General features: G+C 41.3%; 1 protein-coding gene across 5 annotated transcripts in view; it reads left to right on the top strand.

The window, feature by feature from the left end:
• The window catches only part of CSMD2 (CUB and Sushi multiple domains 2), a 617,682-nt gene that overhangs the window by 558,500 nt on the left and 40,475 nt on the right, over positions 1-18,707 (top strand). For all 5 annotated transcript variants that reach the window (XM_032246841.1, XM_032246839.1, XM_032246837.1 and 2 more), the window contains 3 exons: positions 497-670; positions 11,504-11,677; positions 13,068-13,256. In XM_032246841.1, coding sequence (XP_032102732.1) covers positions 497-670; positions 11,504-11,677; positions 13,068-13,256 — 537 coding nt within the window. The remainder of the gene's footprint in view (positions 1-496; positions 671-11,503; positions 11,678-13,067; positions 13,257-18,707) is intronic.

The raw sequence follows: 18,707 nt of genomic DNA, 5'->3' as shown, positions 1-18,707 counted from the left end.
GGAGGTGGAGGTGGCAATAAGACAAGATCGCACCACTGCACTCTAGCCTGGGAGTCAGAGCAAGACCCTGTTTAAAAAAAAAAAAAAAGAGAGCTGCTCTTGAGTTTGGGTTTTTGGGTGTACATACATATATGGCTTTTTTGTATCTGGTTGGTAAGAAAAAGAGGGGGATGATACTGGGGGCAGGGAGGCAACAGTGATTATTTTGCACACACCTGTGTAGAGACACAGAAACTGAAACTTAGAAGTGAGTGGCCATTTGGGATACAGCCTTAGGATTTGGGGTGCCAAGTCCTCAACATTATTTCTGTCATGTCGAGGGTTCCTGAAGTCACTCCTGAATTGCTACTCTCGGGGAGAAGTGGGAAAAATGATGAGTGGTGCGATAGTTGGTCCTTTTCCCCGCCATCCCTGTCTCTCGCCACCCAGACCGAGCTCCACTCCATTTTCTGTAAGCTCCTTTTTGATGTACTCTCTTCCCCGTCCCTCACCAAAGCTGGACACTGTGGGACACCAGAGCCTATCATCAATGGACACATCAATGGGGAGAACTACAGCTACCGGGGCAGTGTAGTGTACCAGTGCAACGCTGGCTTCCGCCTGATCGGCATGTCTGTGCGCATCTGCCAGCAGGATCATCACTGGTCGGGCAAGACCCCTTTCTGTGTGCGTAAGTATGTCATCCACTCTCCCTAGTCACGGGGCTCAGATTCAACATGGACTTTCTCCCTCTCTCGCTCTTAATTAGATTAGCTAGAGGGTTTTTTTTTTTTTTTTTGGTATGATTGCTAATTTTTTTTTCAAAATTTAAATCATTGTCAATCTAATATTTTCAGTTCTCTGCATTATTAATCACTGTTTTGTCTTTTATTATTTCCTTCCTTGGATTTCTTTTGGTTTATATTTTTGTTCATTTTCTAGCTTTTGAGTGGAAATTTAATTCATTTATTTTTATTTCATTTCTACTGAATTTTATTGCTATAAGTGTTTAAGACTATGAAATTTCCTGTGATCACTACTTTAATTGTGTCCTATAGAGTCAAATAATAAATGTTCATTATTTATTAGAAACTCTGTAATTTTGGTATTGAGTTCCCCTTTTACATAGAAAATTTTTAATAGAAGGATTTGTTTCTAGGTGGAACGTCCTTTTTGTTTTCAGTATGTTATTAATTTCTAATTTTTATTGCATTGTATATAATATTTCTACTTCACAGAATTTACCAATGCTTTCTTTGTGACCTAATAGTTGGTCAGTTGTTATGAATGTCTCATGTGTACTTGAGAAGAAAGGGTATTAGGATGTCATCATTTATTCATATGTCCATGAGATATATCTGCTTGATTATGTTGTCTATGTCCTCGACATTCTTACTTTTCACCCACTGAATCTGTTTTATTCTGAGAGATGTATTTAAAGTTTTTTATTAGTAGTATGTTTCTTTTCCTTGCACTTCCTGTTGTTTCTGTTCTATAAAGATGGTTGCTATGTTATTTGGTGCATAGATATTCATAACTAGTATCTCCATTGCACATTGTGGTTTTTAGCCTTTAAAGATGACTTTTTGTCACTTTTAATATTTTTTAGCTTGAATTGTACTTTGCTTCATATTAAGCTTACAACTCCTACTTTAATTATTTTGCCAGTACATCTTTGGCCATTTATTTTAGCCTTTTGATTCTTAGGTGTGATTCTTGTATGCAGCATAAATTGCCTTATGAACTATCTTGACAGTCTTTTTCTTTTAGTTGGTTAAACTCATTCACATATATTAATATGACTGATGTGTTTGGTCTTAATTTTGCCGTCACCCATTTTGCCACTTCTCCACCCCTGATAACCACCATTCTACTCTCTGTTTCTATGAATTTGACTTTTGGAATTATAATATTAGTTTAATTCTATTTTTCTTGTAGGTTTTTTGGTGATTTTTTGGGTTCATAATTATTTTTCCCTTTATCCTAAAGTCTAGTATCTTTACTAGGACATGCTTCAGAGTTAATTATTCCAAAACAATTTCCCCAGGCATTCTGTGGGTCTTTGAACATGTAGATTCAGGTCTTATTTCTAACGATTTTTCTTGGATTATGGTTTGAAATATCAGTATTGTTTTGTTTCCCACTGTTTTTTCCTCCTTCATCAGCTCTGATTATGTGTGAGTTGAATCTTCTTTGCCTGTCTTCTTTCTCAGCCTCTTTCTCTCTCATCATTTTTACCTCTTTATCTCATTTTAATTCCCTTGAATTCTTGCCTGACTTACTTCAGTAACTCTTATTAAATTATTATTTTAGAATAGTCTTTCTTGGGGCTCTTATATATATAGTCTTCATTTCTCAGATGGTTTTGTCTTTTTCTTCTCTTTAAAGCATGCAATCAGTTTTCTTTTATTTTCTTCCACCTTCTGTCCATTTGTGCTTTTAGCTTGGATTTTCTGATTTTCAGGTGGTTTTTAAATTACTTAGAATATTTAGTTCAGTTTAGAATGCTGCTCCAGTTTTCTTATGCTTCATTTGTTTTGTTTTTGGTGAGGAGGTTTTCATCAGATGAAATGCTTGAATTCTTTTCTACTTTTTTCTTAAAATAACTTTGTATACATTTAGGTTGATGTTTTCTATTCATTTTATGGCTTTAGTGCGCTTTAGTAGTACCCTCTTCTGTCGGTGTTACAAAGTCTTTCTCTCTGATCAGTTTTCCTTCTTTATTTCATTTTGACTCCCTTGGATGTTTGCCTTTGTTTTTTGGTTTTTGGTTTTTTTTATTTTAAATATAAGGCTTTTGTGTGTGTGTTTGTATGTGTGTGTGTGTGAGTGTGTGTGTGAGTGTGTGGTAAGGGAAAGATTGAGTGTCCTTCATTTTTGTTTGTTTGCTTGTTTTTCTTTTGTCTTGCAGAACCCCAGGTTTTCCAATCATTGCTTCTTTTTCTCTTTATCACTCAGAGGATGTCATTTTATTTTCTTCCAGGAGCAATGAGGGAGAATCACACACATTTTTATGTCCCTTTTCTGTAGTTGTACATGGACATACAAAGATTTCTTTTCAATATATTCACATATAAGATGGATTTTCTCCTTCTAGCAGCAGTGTTAAGCCCTTCACCTGCTCCTCTCTTCTCTTTCATACAGTTTGCTCTCCACAAAAGCTTGGAACAGAAGGACGAGAAGTAACTCTGCCTGGGCTTAGTGTGTATTTCTAACTTACATGTAATTTCAAGTTTGTAGCACTCTCTAGCTTCTAGTTAGTCTGCAGGCCTGGGTTTTCTATTATTTGTTCTTCTGGTTAATCTGAATTTTTCATATATATATATATATATATATATATATATATTGTGTTTTAGGTTTTGGGGTACATGTGAAGAACATGCAGGATTGTGGCATAGGTACACACATGGCAGTGTGGTTTCCACTGTTATCCATCCTCAGCTGCCTCGAACTAACTTGGAAAATTCTTCACTTTGAAAATTTCCCTAAAGTGAGCCTTTATGTGAAGTGCAGGTTTTCCTTCTTAATTTTTGTAAAGGAGGTATTTTATTTTAATTCTTCTTTTGGCTTTTTATATATGGGACAGGACCATAAAATAATGAGAATTTCTCAATAAACAATACATGAAAATTAGTCTTAATTACTTCTTAATGTTTACAGAAAGCAAGACCCAAGCCAGGTACGGTGTCTCATGCTTGTAGTCCCAGCTATTCAGTGCCTGAAGTCGGAGGATCAATTGAGCCTGGAAATTTGAAATGAGCCTGGGCAACATAATGAGAACCTATCTCAAAAAAAAATTTAAAAAAATAAAGATCCATCTATATTCAGTCACTTGGATGTATCTAAATAAGACATATTTAGTTTTACCGAGAAGATGACCATTCAAATGCCCTCAGGAAATTGGTGCCCAATGTATATAAGGAGATTTAGGTAATAAATAATAGAAACTCTTGGGGTCTGGATGGAGAATGTTTGCCTGGCTTAAAGACATTGAATGTTAGACTGGACCATATTCAAAGTCAGTGAGTAAAGTAGTTAGACACTCAGGTGTAGACCCAGATTGCCTGGGTTTACATCTCAGCTCTACCACCAGATATCCTGCGGCTATGTAACTGTAGGTAGGTTGGTTTACCTCACTAGGTATTAGTCTTCTCACCTGTAAAAAGCAGGCACCTCAAAGACTACTAGGAGCGTTAAATAAATTAATACACATAAGATGGTTAGGCCAGTGCCTGATCCAGATGTTAAGCAGCAGTTGCTGCTACTGCTACTGTTGTGTGATGATCATGATGATGGTAATGGTAGTGGGGTGGTAATGCTGCCACCATCACATCACAGAATTCAGGATCACTTTTTTTTTTATTGTACTTTAAGTTCTGGGGTACATGTGCAAATCATGCAGGATTGTTGCACAGGTACACAAATGGCAAGGTGGTTTGCTGCCTCCATCCCCCCGTCACCTATATCTGGCATTTCTCCCCATGTTATCCCTCCCTAACCTCACCACGCCCCCACTGTCCCTCTCCTAGTCCCCCCCAACAGATCCCAGTGTATGATGCTCCCCTCCCTGTGTCCATGTGTTCTCATTATTCAATACCCGCTTTTGAGTAAGAACATGCAGTGTTTGATTTTTCTGTTCTTGTGTCAGTTTGCTGAGAATGATGGTTTCTAGATTCATCCTACAAAGGGTACGAACTCATCATTTTTTATGGCTGCATAGTATTCCATGGTGTATATGTGCCACATTTTCCTTGTCCAATCTATCATCGATGGGCATTTTGGTTGGTTCCATATCTTTGCTATTGTAAACAGTTGTGCAATGAATATACATGTACATGTGTCTTTATTATAGCACGATTTATAATCCTTTGGGTATATACCCAGTAATGGGATTGCTGGGTCAAATGGAATTTCTATTTCTAGGTCCTTGAGGAATTGCCACACTATCTTCCACAATGGTTGAACTAATTTACACTCCCACCAACAGTATAAAAGTGTTCCTATTTCTCCACATCCTCTCCAGCATCTGTTGTCTCTGGATTTTTTTTTAATAAATAATGAATTTATTATATACTCCTTTATATAAAGGATGTAAGATAAACACAATTCATAATATCTTCAGTTGCAGAGTTCATAGATGATCACCATTCTAACTGTTGTGAGATGGTATCTCAATGTGGTTTTGATTTGCATTTCTCTAATGGCCAGTGATGATGATCATTTTTCCGTACGTTTGTTGGCCTCATGTATGTCTTCTTTTGAAAAGTGTCTGTTCATATCCTTTGCCCACTTTTGAATGGGTTTGTTTGTTTTTTTCTTGTAAATCTGTTTTAGTTCTTTATAGATTCTGGATATTAGCCCTTTGTCAGATGGGTAGATTGCAAAAATTTTTTCCCATTCTGTTGGTTGGCAGTTCACTCTGATAATTGCTTCTTTTGCTGTACAGAAGCTCCAGAGTTTAATTAGATCTCATTTGTCTATTTTGGCTTTTGTTGCCAATGCTTTTGGTGTTTTAGTCATGAAGTCCTTGCCTATGCCTATGTCCTGAATGGTTTTGCCTAGGTTTTCTTCTAGGGTTTTTATGGTGCTAGGTTTTGTGTTTAAGTCTTTAATCCATCTGGAGTTAATTTAAGTAAGGTGTCAGGAAGGGGTCCAGTTTCTGCTTTCTGCACATGGCTAGCAAGTTTTCCCAACACCATTTATTAAACGGAGAATCCTTTCCCCATTGCTCTTTTTTTGTCAGGTTTGTCAACGATCAGATGGTTGTAGATGTGTGGCATTACTTCTGAGGCCTCTGTTCTGTTCCATTGCTCTATATCTCTGTTTTGGTACCAGTATCATGCTGTTTTGATTACTGTAGCCTTGTAGTATAGTTTGAAGTCAGGTAGCATGATGCCTCTTGCTCTGTTCTTTATGCTTAGGATTTTCTTGGCTATGCAGGCTCTCTTTTGGTTCCATATGAAGTTTAAGGTGGTTTTTTCCAGTTCTGTGAAGAGGGTCATTGGTAGCTTGATGGGGATAGCATTGAATCTATAAATTACTTTGGGCAGTATGGCCATTTTCACGATACTGATTCTTCCTAACCATGAGCATGGAATGTTTTTCCATCTGTTTCTGTCCTCTCTTATTTCCTTGAGGAGTGGTTTGTAGTTCTCCTTAAACAGGTCCTTTATATCCTTTGTTAGTTGTATTCCTAGGCATTTTATTCTCTTTGTAGCAATTGTGAATGGGAGTTCACTCTTGATTTGGCTCTCTGTTAGTCTGTTATTGGTGTATAGGAATGCCTGTGATTTCTGCACATTGATTTTGTATCCTGAGACTGAAGTTACTTATTAGTTTAAGGAGATTAGGCTGAGACACTCAATCCAGAGCCATTCAGATTGCTGGTCTTTGTAGGGGTGGGACCCGTGAAGCCAGATCACCTGACTCCCTGCTTTCAGCCCCCTCTTTTTCAGTTTAATGGGTGGTTCTGTCCTCCAGCTGTTCCAGGCACTCGTTGAAATAGCCACCTAGATTTGTGTGAGTCTTTGTGCGTAAACCCACAGTGCCAGCTGAAACAGCCATGCTAGATACTCATGGCCTGGTCTATGGGCGGTAAAAACTCCTTTGGAAACGTGGTGATCACCCACCCTCTGCATTGCTCTCTCTGGGAACCACACTCCAGAGCTGTTCCTATTCAGCCATCTTGGATCTCCTCTCCCAGAATCTCTTATACTAAGCCCCATTCTTTCTTAGAGCACAGAGCCTTGGGAATTATCTGGAGGAGGAAAGCAAGAATAAAAGAACAAATATCTGTGGTGTATACTCTGTGCCAGGCACCATGTTAGCTACCAATACTTATAAAGCCAAGGTTTCCAATGTCAACCAGACTCTCAAAACTTTCCAGCTGCCCTCTTCGTTCCTCCATCAGCCCCCTTGCCCATTCCCCACACAGCTGTTTCACAAGTCTCCCTCCTTTCTGAAGACTTATATTCCATTATCCCTACCTATATTCTCAGAAAATAACTAAATTAAACAGTTAAGACAGCCTGGAATCAGAGAAGCTGGGTTCAAAACTCAGATGAGCTGCTTAGAAACTGTGACCCTTGAACAAGTCTCTCATGTCCTCTGAAATTCTGTTTTCTGTGGATATAACAGTGGTGCCTACCTCATAGCATTGTGAGGATTAAGTGAGACAATGACTGCAAGCCCCAACTGTTGTTAGCTAATCATACAATACCACTTTCTATTCTGCAGAGATGATAGAAGCCATCAGACAATAGCTTCTCCTTTCAGCTTCCCCACTCACACATCTACTCTGTGTACAACTGTCCTTGCCCCTTCTCTCTCACCTTAGTAGAAGAATCTCTCTCCCAGCCCACGGCTAATCCCTCCACCAGTCTCTGGATCTCCTTCCATGCTGCCCCCTTAGTGAGCTTAGTTTGTTCTTAATCCTCTTCTGTGTTGCCATGGACCTTCCCTTTCTGTTTCCCTCAGCTTCAAAGACCATATTCGAGAAAGATTTCCTTAGAGCCTACTACATGCCAGACCCTGTATTCGGTATTGAGGATAAACATGAATGTGTCATACATCATTTCTGTCCTTAGGAAACTAGGTCTAGCTGTCCTGAAGTGTGCTCAAAACCCTATTAAGTGCTCAAGTCTCATCAGGACCTCTACTTTCCCCCTGGTGATGCCTTATTCTTCTGCCTGTGGCAGCCTGTATTAGTTCAGGGTCATCTAGAGAAACAGAACCAATAGGATGTGTGTGTATAGAGAGTGTGTGATTTATTTTAAGGAATTGGCTCATGCAATTGTGGAAGCTGGCAAGTCCAAAATCACCAGCATAGGCTAGCAGTATGAAGACCAAGGAAAGAGTCACAGTTCAAGTCTGAAGGCAGGCTGCTAGTCAAATTTCCTCTTCTTCCAGGGATAGCAGGCTGCCTTATCTCTTGAGGCCTTCAACTGATTGGATGAGGCCCACCCACATTATGGAGGGCCTCAGAATCTATTTCACTCAAAGTCTCCAGATTGAAATGTTGTCTCATCTAAAACATACCTTCACAGAAACATCTGGAATAATGTGGAATAATGTTTGGCCATATGTCTAGGTATCATGGCCTAGCTAAGCTGACACATGAAACTAACCATCACATGACCATGCTGCTTGAGAGAATTCCCTACACTAATTGCTTCCACCACTCCCCTCTCAATAGCAGCAAAGGCCACTACTTATCTGCTCTAGCCAGAAAGAACTTCCATCCCAGTCAACAGGACCTCTGGTCCTAGGCCATGTTCTAAAATGCTCAGAGCCTCTGCTTCCCAGGAACTGCATGGCAGGAATCTGAGAGGTGCCAGCCAAAGCTTTCCAGCAGCCAGAAAGCCTGGGACCTAAAGAGAACATGAAGAACTTACATGGGGGCATCAGAGATGACGCCTGGTGGCAGCAGCTTCCTCTGCTGCTCCTGGTCCAGGGCCTGTGGCTTGGGAATATGTGAGAAGCAGTGGGTAAGAGCTCAAACCAGGCAGGGGACACTTCAAGTCACCAATGGTCCTATTGATGAATCTGAGGGACAGTTTTTCATCTTTATCTTATTTGATCTATCAAGTGTGTCTGACAATTCTTGAGGCTCTTGGCTGTATGACACTACTCCCATAGAGCTTTGCTTTACACTTTTTTGATCACTCCTAGGTTTCCTATAGGTTTTTTTTTTAACATCTGCCCTTCAAAAAGTGCTATTCCCAAAGGTTTTTTGTTTGTTTATTTGTTTGTTGTTTTTTAAGACAGAGTCTCACTCAGCCACCCAGGCTGGAGCGCATTCTCAGCTCACTGCAACCTCCGCCTTTCAGGTTCAAGAGATTCTCCAGCCTCAGCTTTCCAAATAGCTGCTATTACAGGTGCACGCCACCACATCTGGCTAATTTTTAAATATATTTTTAGTAGAGACGGGGTTTCACCATGTTGACCAGGCTGGTTTCCAACTTCTGACCTCAGGTGTTCCGCCCACCTCGGCTTCCCAAAGTGCTGGGATTACAGGCGTAAGCCACTGCACCCAACCCCAAAGGTTTTAATCCTCAACACTATTCTCTTTATATGAGTAATTTCTACCCTCAGGGGAGGGGCATCATGACGTTTTCCAAATCTGGTGAAAGTAATGGATCCTTTCCCAAACTGGCTGCAAACACCCAGGGCCTTGCATATAATTTCAGGGGTTCACAGATGCTGTGATGCTTATCCCTGCTCTCCCACTATCTTCTTAACCTGACAAAGCCCTATTCACCCTTGAGACCTAGATCAGACCTCATGCCACTCCCTATGGGACCCTCTTTGGCCCATCTCCTCCCAGTGGAGGGTAGAAGCCACTCCTTTGCACTGGTCTCTATCTCAGTACCAGACCCCTGGGCTTAACACTGGCTTCCCTGCCTGTCTCCCTACGAGTTTGTGAAATGAGCTTCCTGAAGTCAGAGAACATATCATGTTCTTCCTTGCATTTTCTACTCTGTAACAGAGCACCTAGCTCATAAAAGGCACTCAGTAGACATTTGATTATAAGTAAATATGTGAATTGAATCTGTTTTCAAAGCAACCCTGTGAAATGCATATCAAAATTCTTACTTTGCAGCTATAGAAACCAAGCCTCAAAGTGAATTATCCTCAAACCCAAAGTCAGGAAGGGGCAGAGTGAGCTGGAAGTCCTGGTCTGGTGACCTTCCTAGCCCATTCTCATCTCACCAGGCTGCTTTGAACCCCTGTGGTCCACTAACAGCATGTCCCCTGCTCTTCCCGGCCCCCTCCACTAGAGTTAGGGTTGCCACTATTGAGATTTACAAAAGAGAACTAGCCCAGAAAACACCAGATCTGGCCACAGCAAAGACTAGGTGCTGCCTCATCTTACAGCCCCATCCCCATTATCATCATTTAGGTCTTAGGTGGGATCCTCGTGGATTTAAGTATTGGGCAAAGATAATATCCCTTGTGGTTCCTCATCTTCCCACAACTAAAACACAGAACAAAGTGAGAGGCTTGGTAAAAGCATCATGTGAGACTTTAACCCCATGAGACCTTGGTGCCAGGCAGGGACAAAGTAGAACTAAGGACTCAGGATCAAAGCAGAAGCCCAGGCATCCATCCATTCATGCACTTACTCATTTGCTGATTCACTCAGCAAAAATGTATCGTGCTCCTGCTGAATGTCAGGCACTGGTACATACATCAAGGATGTAGGAATAAGCAAAACAAAGTCCCTGACCTCAGGACCTTGCATTCAGCTGAGGGTGTTAAGCAGCAAACAGATACGGAAGCTGTATGGTGTGTTAGTTGGTGACAGTGCTATGGAGAGAGGTTGGGCGGAGCAAAGGACCTGACAGTGCTGGCCCACTGGGGACTAAAGAAGGCCTCACTGACATGGTTAATTTGAGGAGAGACCTGAGAAGAGAACAGGAGTTAAGGGATATCTGCAGGAACAATGTTCCAGGCAGAAATAAAAAGCAAATGCAGAGACCCTGGGGCAGGAACTTGCTTTGTATATTCATGAAGCCTCCAGGAGACCAGTGCAGCCAGGTGGTGTGAGGTATACCACTGGGAGGAAGCGGGAATCAGTGGGATACAGGGGTAAGCATCGTGGCCTGCAAATACCACATCCCTTTTCTCTTCCCTGCTCATGTCTGAGCAAACCATTAAACAAAACACAGTGGTAGGTGGAGGACCAAATATTACCTTGATTACTAATAAAGGCTAAGTTGGAAAATGGAGCTTAATGTGAGAGCCAGATGGAGGCTGCCGCATGAACCCAGAATGAGATGGGTTCACCCACTCACAGAGGCAACGCTGCAGTGGGGCATGCAGCCCTGCAATGTTGGGGATAACCTGCCTCCCCAACAGCCAAGAGCAGTCGAGAACATTGCTCCCTGCAGACAACTAGGTCCCTCGAAGAAGAGGATGCTGAGCCAAACATCCCAGCTCATTCTCCCCAGGTTGCACAGATCAAGGTGCACTAACTGAACTCCCTTCCGATGGAAGCAGTGGAAGGTAGTGGGTTCTCTCCAGACAGCAGCTCTGCTTCCCCAGTTTGCCTGGGCCATTGGTCTAGCAGGGTGACTGAACTCTGCACCAGGCTTGGTTAATATTCATTCTGGTTCTACAAGGTTGGCTCAGGAATGAGGATGGGCCTAAATCAGCTTATGGGTGGCCATAAGTATACCCAGCAATTAAGAATGGATCTGGACAGCTGAAGGCATCATAGGCAAGAAAAATAAGATAGGACTGACCGCTCAGACCACGGAGAACCACAGTTCAGGTCTAACACCCTATGGAAAGTCATAGAATGATTGATCTCAAGTCTTCCAAGCTACAGACATGTCTTCAAGAAGGACAGAATGTTCCCCTGACAATTTCAGTTTATAAAGCTTTTACAGCAAAAGAAATTGAAGTTAAACTTATAGTTGAACTTTGCTGATGTGCAAAAGAGATGCCAGGTGAGAGGTGGATAAATTTTGAGGGGTATGGAACAGTAGGAGGGCTTACCTATCTTCTGTTTTGGTTACAGCAATTACCTGTGGACACCCAGGCAACCCTGTCAACGGCCTCACTCAGGGAAACCAGTTTAACCTCAATGATGTGGTCAAGTTTGTTTGCAACCCTGGGTATATGGCTGAGGGGGCTGCTAGGTCCCAATGCCTGGCCAGCGGGCAGTGGAGTGACATGCTACCCACCTGCAGAAGTGAGTCACCCTTTCTCTCCCACTCTACTCCCCATCATCTCTGCCGTATGTCGTTCTGTAGCTCAAAAAAGAAGCCAGTGAACTCATTCTGGCATCATTCTGACCCAGATAGGGAAGATGAGGCAGAAAAGGGTCATAAATGAGGGCTTTCTCAACCCTTAGATACAGCCACATAAAATTTCATCATCATGGGTTATATAAGGAAAGCAAAACTTAGTTTTATCTTTCAGATCTTCCTATTTACATTTCATAGAACAAATAATGCATCATTATCATATAAAACCCCATTATTTTTTAACAGAGGCTTATGTTTCTCACATAAACAAGAAATCTAAAAGTAATATTATTTCTGCAGCTGCTCAATGAGGTCAGGAGCAATATCTTGGTCTTTCCTCATGGTTGCAAGATGGCTGCTGCAACTCCTTTGGAACTACACTTAAGAGATCCCCATTCTTGATGAAAAAGCAGAGGATTGAAAAGCAGAGAGTCTAAAAGTTGAGATAAAGGGGGTGAGGGCTAGGGAAAAATACACAGAGAGGAAGCCAAAGGCTCAAAAGGCAGAAGGAAGAGAGAATGTTCTGGCCCCATTTGGAGTATTTAGGAAATAGCTTCTAATGCTTTTAGAAGCTTTTGACAGCAGTGAAGCCTCAGAGAGGCTCATCAAAGGTAAAAATCCTTAAAGGCTTAGGGATTTTAAAAAATACCTTCCTGCCCACTTCATATAATGAGGTTGAGTCTCAGGTAAGATAACGGATTTGAAGATATTTGGAATGAAAAGTACATTCAAGCGTTATGGATAATATTGTCATTATTGTGAATAATATTGTCATTATTCTAAAGTCTTACCCTGATTTTGAGTTAAGCTGCTTTGGAAATGCTTTAATATTTTAAAGTCAAATATATCCCCCAGGATATTAATGTGTTCCTGAAATATTCATAAAAGTGATAAAAACCATTTTCAAAAGAGCCCAACCCCTGTGCAAGTCAGTTCCAACGCATCAGTTTTACAACTGACTTGCTTTGCTGTGGGAGGCACATGGTGCCAGGATGAGACACACGGAGACTCGAAGTTAATGCCCTCTAGGGATTCATGTGTTCAAACAAGTCACAGCAGAGGCTGGTAAAGTCAGCAATAGCGATTTGTGCCAGCAAATACCGGAGAGGGGGTAATCAGTCGGGGAAGAGGCAGGAAGGGTTCTCTAAGGAGGTGATGTCTAGCCAGACATGGAATGATGAATCTTCTGACCAGGCAACCAAGGTGAGGCGACAAGTCCAGCAACCTCAGAACCAGCTCACCCTCCAGATAGGGTCTGCTTCATTGCCTAGTTTTGCTCTGAGGATTTTGCTATACTGGGAATCCATGTCTGTTTGGACTTCTGTTCAATTGCAGTCATCAACTGTACAGATCCTGGACACCAAGAAAACAGTGTTCGTCAGGTCCATGCCAGCGGCCCGCACAGGTTCAGCTACGGCACCACTGTGTCTTACCAGTGTAACCATGGCTTCTACCTCCTGGGCACCCCAGTGCTCAGCTGCCAGGGAGATGGCACATGGGACCGTCCCCGCCCACAGTGTCTCTGTAAGTAGATGTCACCTGCTCAAAATGACAGATGGGGTGGCCCATGTCAAAGAGCAGTCCTCCCCTCTGTGCGTGTGTGTGTGCGTGTGTGCGCACATGTGTGTGTTGTCTTATGGAGATAGTCACTCTGGCTACTCCTGAGATTTTAGATTCCTTCTTGAATTCCTGTTGGGTGACTTACCATACCAATTTTTGTGTTCTCACTTTCCTAGCTAGAGGCCTGGTCCTTTTCCTCTCTAGAGTTTCTACCCTCTTCAGCTTACAGAATTCCCTTCTTTCAGAACTGGCCCTTCCTCGCCTTTCCAGAAAGACAGCACACAAACCCCTTCCCTTTAAAGGACTGAAGCAGAAAGGCCACAGACTCTGGAGGCAGACCACCTTGGACTGAAATTCTGGCTTTGCCACTGAACAATTAGTGTGGTTTGGGAAAAGTTCACTACCCTCTCAGAGCCTCAGTTTCTTTTTTTTTCTTTTGCCTCAGTTTCTTCATCTATAAAAATAATGCCAGTACCTATTCCATAGGGTTATTAGAGGATCAAAGAAAAAAACCCTATAATAAAGTGCCAGCATAGTATCTGGTACATAGGAGCTACTCAATAAATTGACTACATTAATTATTGTTAGGAAAAGATATTGGGACATGTTTTTTAAAAGGGGTTGGGGAGGTGCTCAGAATCCTGATGTACTAACCTGTTCTCCCACTGCTATAAAGAACTGCTCAAGACTGGGTAATTTATAAAGGAAAGAGGTTTAATTGATTCACAGTTCTACAGGGCTGGGGAGGCCTCAGGAAACTAACAATCATGGTGGAAGAAGAAGCAAACACGTCCTTCTTCACAAGGTGGCAGGAGAGAGAAGAATGAGCAAAGTTGGGGGAAAGCCCCTTATAAAACCATCAGATCTCGTAAGAACTCACTCAGTATCATGAGAACAGCATGAAGGTAACTGCCTCCATGATTCAACTACCTCCACCAGGTCTCTCCCACAACACGTGGCTATTATGGGAACTACAATTCAAGACGCAATTTGAGTGGGGACACACCCAAACCATATCACCTGACATCTGGTCACTGGCCTTACATGTCCTATGAGAAGAGGAACCCCTTGGTCTCCTGCTCTCCCCTCTGTTTCCTAAAGGTGAATCCACATAGATTTTTCTCTCCCCCATCTTCCGAGTAGCAGAGGTGAAGATGCACTCCAGGTGGAGTAATGGATATGCAGTTAAGGCCATTCAGCAATTCACCTACCTTTGGCAGATTATATACATTTCGTAGGCCCTCCAGTCTGGACGACTGCATTTTTTCATGCCTTCATGCCTGTAGGTCTAACAGGAGCCTGGTATAGCTGCTCACTGCTTCTATTTTCCTTGTTTAAGAACTCTGGCCTGGCCATCCAATCCCATTTTTGACCAGCATATTGTTTATGGTCAGAAATGGACACTACCTATATAAGGTGGTACCAGCTGAGAGTCAGAGCCCCTAATGGGCTCAAATTGTTTTATCTTCTGGCAAAATACAGCTTTTATCAAAGCGACCCTATCCATAGTAACTTTTTTTCCCATTGCTTGTTTTATCTGAAGCAGTCAGTCACATCTTCAGGCTCCACTTCTAATTCTAGTTCTCTTGCTGCTGCTTCAGTGGAGAAGTGACCTCCTCACTGAAGCCTTGAACCCACCAAAGTTATGCATGAGGGATGGAATCAGCTTACCCCAAACTCCTGTTAATGTTGCTATTGATATAATTAATAGGTAACTATATTCATATACAGGCATACACTGGAGGTATTGCAGGTTCAGTTCCAGACCACTGCAATAAAGCAAATATCGCAATAAAATGAGTCACACAAATTTTTTAGTTTTCCAGTATAGTCTAAGTGTGCAATAGCATCATGCCAAAAAATATGCATACCTTAATTAAAAATACTGTATTGCTAAAAAAAAAAAATACTATCAATCATCTCAGCCCTCAGCAAGTCATACTCTTTGCTGGTGGAGGACTTTGCTTCAGTGTTGATGACTGCAGACTGATCAGGGTGTTGAAGGCTGGTGTGGCTATGGCAGTTTCTTGAAATAAGACAAGTGAAGTCTGCCACATGGACTGACTCTTCCTTTCATGAAAGATTTCTCTGTAGCATATGCTGATGTTTGTTTGATAGCATTTTACCGACACAGTATAACCCCTTTCAAAACTGCAGTCAGTCTTCTCAAATCCTGCTGCCACTTTATCAACTAACTTTATGTGATGTTGTAAATCCTTTGTTGTCATTTCAACAATGTTCGTGGACTTTTCACCAGGAGTAGATTCTTCTCAGGAAACCACTTTCTTTGCTCATCCATCAGAAGCAGCTTCTCATCTGTTTGAGTTTGATCATGAGATTGCAGTAATTCAGTCACATCTTCAGGCTCTACTTCTAATTCTAGTTCTCTTGCTACTTCTATCACATGTGCAGTGACCTCCTCCACTGAAGTCTTGAACTCCTCAAAGTCATGCATGAGGGTTGGAATCAGCTTCTTCCGAACTCCTGTTAATGTTGATATTTGGACCTCCTCCCATGAATCACAGATCTTCTTAATGACATCTAGAATAGTAAATCCTTTCCAGAAGGTTTTCTATTTACTTTGCTCAGATACATCAGAGGAATACACCATCTATGAAAGTTATAGCCTTATGAAATGTATTTCTTAAATAGTAAGACTTGAAATTCAAAACTATTTCTTGATCCATGGGCTGCAGAATGGATGTGTTAGGAGGCATGAAAACAGCATTCAATTCCTGTACCTCTTCAGTTCTGATGTACAGGATATCTCCATCAGAGCTCTTGGGTGATCAGGTGCATTGTCAATGAGCAGTACTATTTTGAAAAGAATCTCTTTTTCTGAGCAGTAGGTCTCAACAGTGGGCTTAAAGTGTTCAATAAACCATGCTACAAACAGACATGCTATCGTCCAGGCTTTGTTGTTCCATTTATAGAGCACAGGTAGAATATATTTAGAATAATTATTAAGGGCCCTAGGATTTTCAGAATGGTAAATGAGCATTGGCTTCCACTTAAAATTGCCAGCTACATTCATCCCTAACCTGAAAGTCATTCAGTCTTTTGAAACTTTGAAGCCTGGCATTGACTTCTCTCTAGCTATGAAAGTCCTAGATGGCAACTTCCTCAAATAGAAGGCTGTTTTGTCTTCCTTGAAAATCTGTTGTTTAGTGTAGCCACCTTCATCACCTAGCTTAGCTAGATCTTCTGGATAACTTGCTACAACTTCCACATCAGCACTTGCTGCTTCACCTTGCTCTTCTTTGTTATAGAAATGGCCTCTTTCCTTAAACCTCATGAACCAAGCTCTGCTTGCTTTGTACTCTTCTTCTGCAGCTTCCTCCATTCTCTCAGCCTTCATAGAACTGAAGAGGGTTAGGGCCTTGCTTTGGATTAGGCTTTGGCTTAAGGGAATGTTGTGCCTGGTTTGCTCTTCTATCCAGACATAGCTACTTTCTATAGTAGGTGGAGCCAAGGATGATGCTAAGCATCCTGCAATGCACAGGACAGTCCCCTATAATGAAGACTTTCTCCATATCAGCAATAAGGCCATTTCACTTTCTTATTCATGTTTTCACTGGAATAGCCCTTCTAATTTCCTTCAGGAACTTTTCCTTTGCACTCACAACTTGGCTAATGGTTTGGCTCAAGATGCTTAGCTGTAGGGCTGTCTCGGCTTTCAACATGCCTTCCTCACTAAGCTTTCAATCATTCCTAGCTTTTGATTTAAAGTGAGAAACACAACTCTTCATTTCACTTGAATACTCAGAGGACATCATAGGGTCATAGGGCTATTAATTGACCTAATTTCAATGTTGGTACATCTCAGGGAATAGGGGGCTGAAGGAGAGGGAGACAGACAAGGAATGGCCAGGCATCATAGCCGTCACAACACACATGACATTTATCAATTAAGTTCTCCATTTTATGTGGGCATGGTTCATGGTGCCCCAAAACAATTACAATAGTGACATCAAAGATCACTGATCACCATAACAGATACAAAAATAGTGAAAACATTTGAAATATTGTGAGAATTACCAAAATGTGATGCAGAGACACAAAGTGAGCACATGCTGTTGGAAAAATGGTGCTGTTAGGCTTGCTTAATGCAGGATTACCTAAAACCTTTCATTTGTAAAAAAACACAACATCTGTAAAGCCCACTAAAGCAAAGCACAATAAAACTAGGTGTGCCTGTAACTTATAACCAGCTTCCTTCTTTTAATATTGGCATGATGTATTTTTCTTTCATTGTATTTTTAACTACTCTCTATCTAAAAAGCATGTAATTGTGATTTTTAAATCCCATCTGACAATCTTTTCTTTCAGCTGAAACCCATTTGCATTTTTTTTCTTTCTTTTTCTTAGTGAAATATAATTCACGGGGGAGAAATGCCAGATGTAGGTGATGGGGAGGAAGGCAGCAAATCACACTGCCACGTGTGTTCCTATGCAACAATTTTGCATGTTCTTCACATGTACCCCAAAACCTAAAATGCAATAAAATAAATAAATGGGGAAAAAAAAAAGAAATATAATTCACACACCATAAAACACAATTTTATGTATACGATTTTTTGTATACAATTTTTTGATGTATACAATTCAGTGATTTTAGTGTATTCACAAAGTTGTACAAGCACCTTCACTGTCGAATTCCAGAACACTTCCATCATTCCCAAGCAGCCCTTCAAAGCCACCTCCCATTCCCCGCCCCCACCCCAGCTCCTGGCAACCTCTCAAGTACTTTTCTGTCTCTATGGATTTCCCTGTTCTGGACATTTCATATAAATGGAATTATATGTGTGTCTTTTGTGTCTGGCTACTTCCACTTAACATAAAATTTTCAAAGTTCATTCATGTTTTTGTTTTTTTTTTTTTTTTTTTTTTTTTTTTTTTTTTTTTTTGAGACAGAGTTTCGCTCTTGTTACCCAGGCTGGAGTGCAATGGCGCGATCTCGGCTCACCGCAACCTCCGCCTCCTGGGTTCAGGCAATTCTCCTGCCTCAGCCTCCTGAGCAGCTGGGACTACAGGCACGCGCCACCATGCCCAGCTAATTTTTTGTATTTTTAGTAGAGAAGGGGTTTCACCATGTTGACCAGGATGGTCTTGATCTCTTGACCTCGTGATCCACCCGCCTCGGCCTCCCAAAGTGCTGGGATTACATCATTCATGTTTTAGTATACATCACTACTTTATTCCTTTTGGCCAAATACTATTTCATGATGTGAATATACCACATCTTGTTTATCCATTCAACAGTTGATAGATGAACTGAGACTATTATGAACATTTCCACTTTGGGACTATTATGTTTTCATTTTTTGTCTATTATGAATTACGCTGTTTTCAACATTTGTGTATAAATTTTTGTATGAACATATATTGTCAATTCTCCTGGGCATATACCTCAGA

The sequence above is a fragment of the Sapajus apella genome, unplaced genomic scaffold, assembly GCF_009761245.1.
Source record: "Sapajus apella isolate SASKATOON/1434 unplaced genomic scaffold, GSC_monkey_1.0 scaffold62, whole genome shotgun sequence".
Taxonomy (NCBI): domain Eukaryota; kingdom Metazoa; phylum Chordata; class Mammalia; order Primates; family Cebidae; genus Sapajus; species Sapajus apella.
Note: the sequence above shows the minus strand (reverse complement) of the source record. Positions and strands in the feature narration are given on the sequence as shown.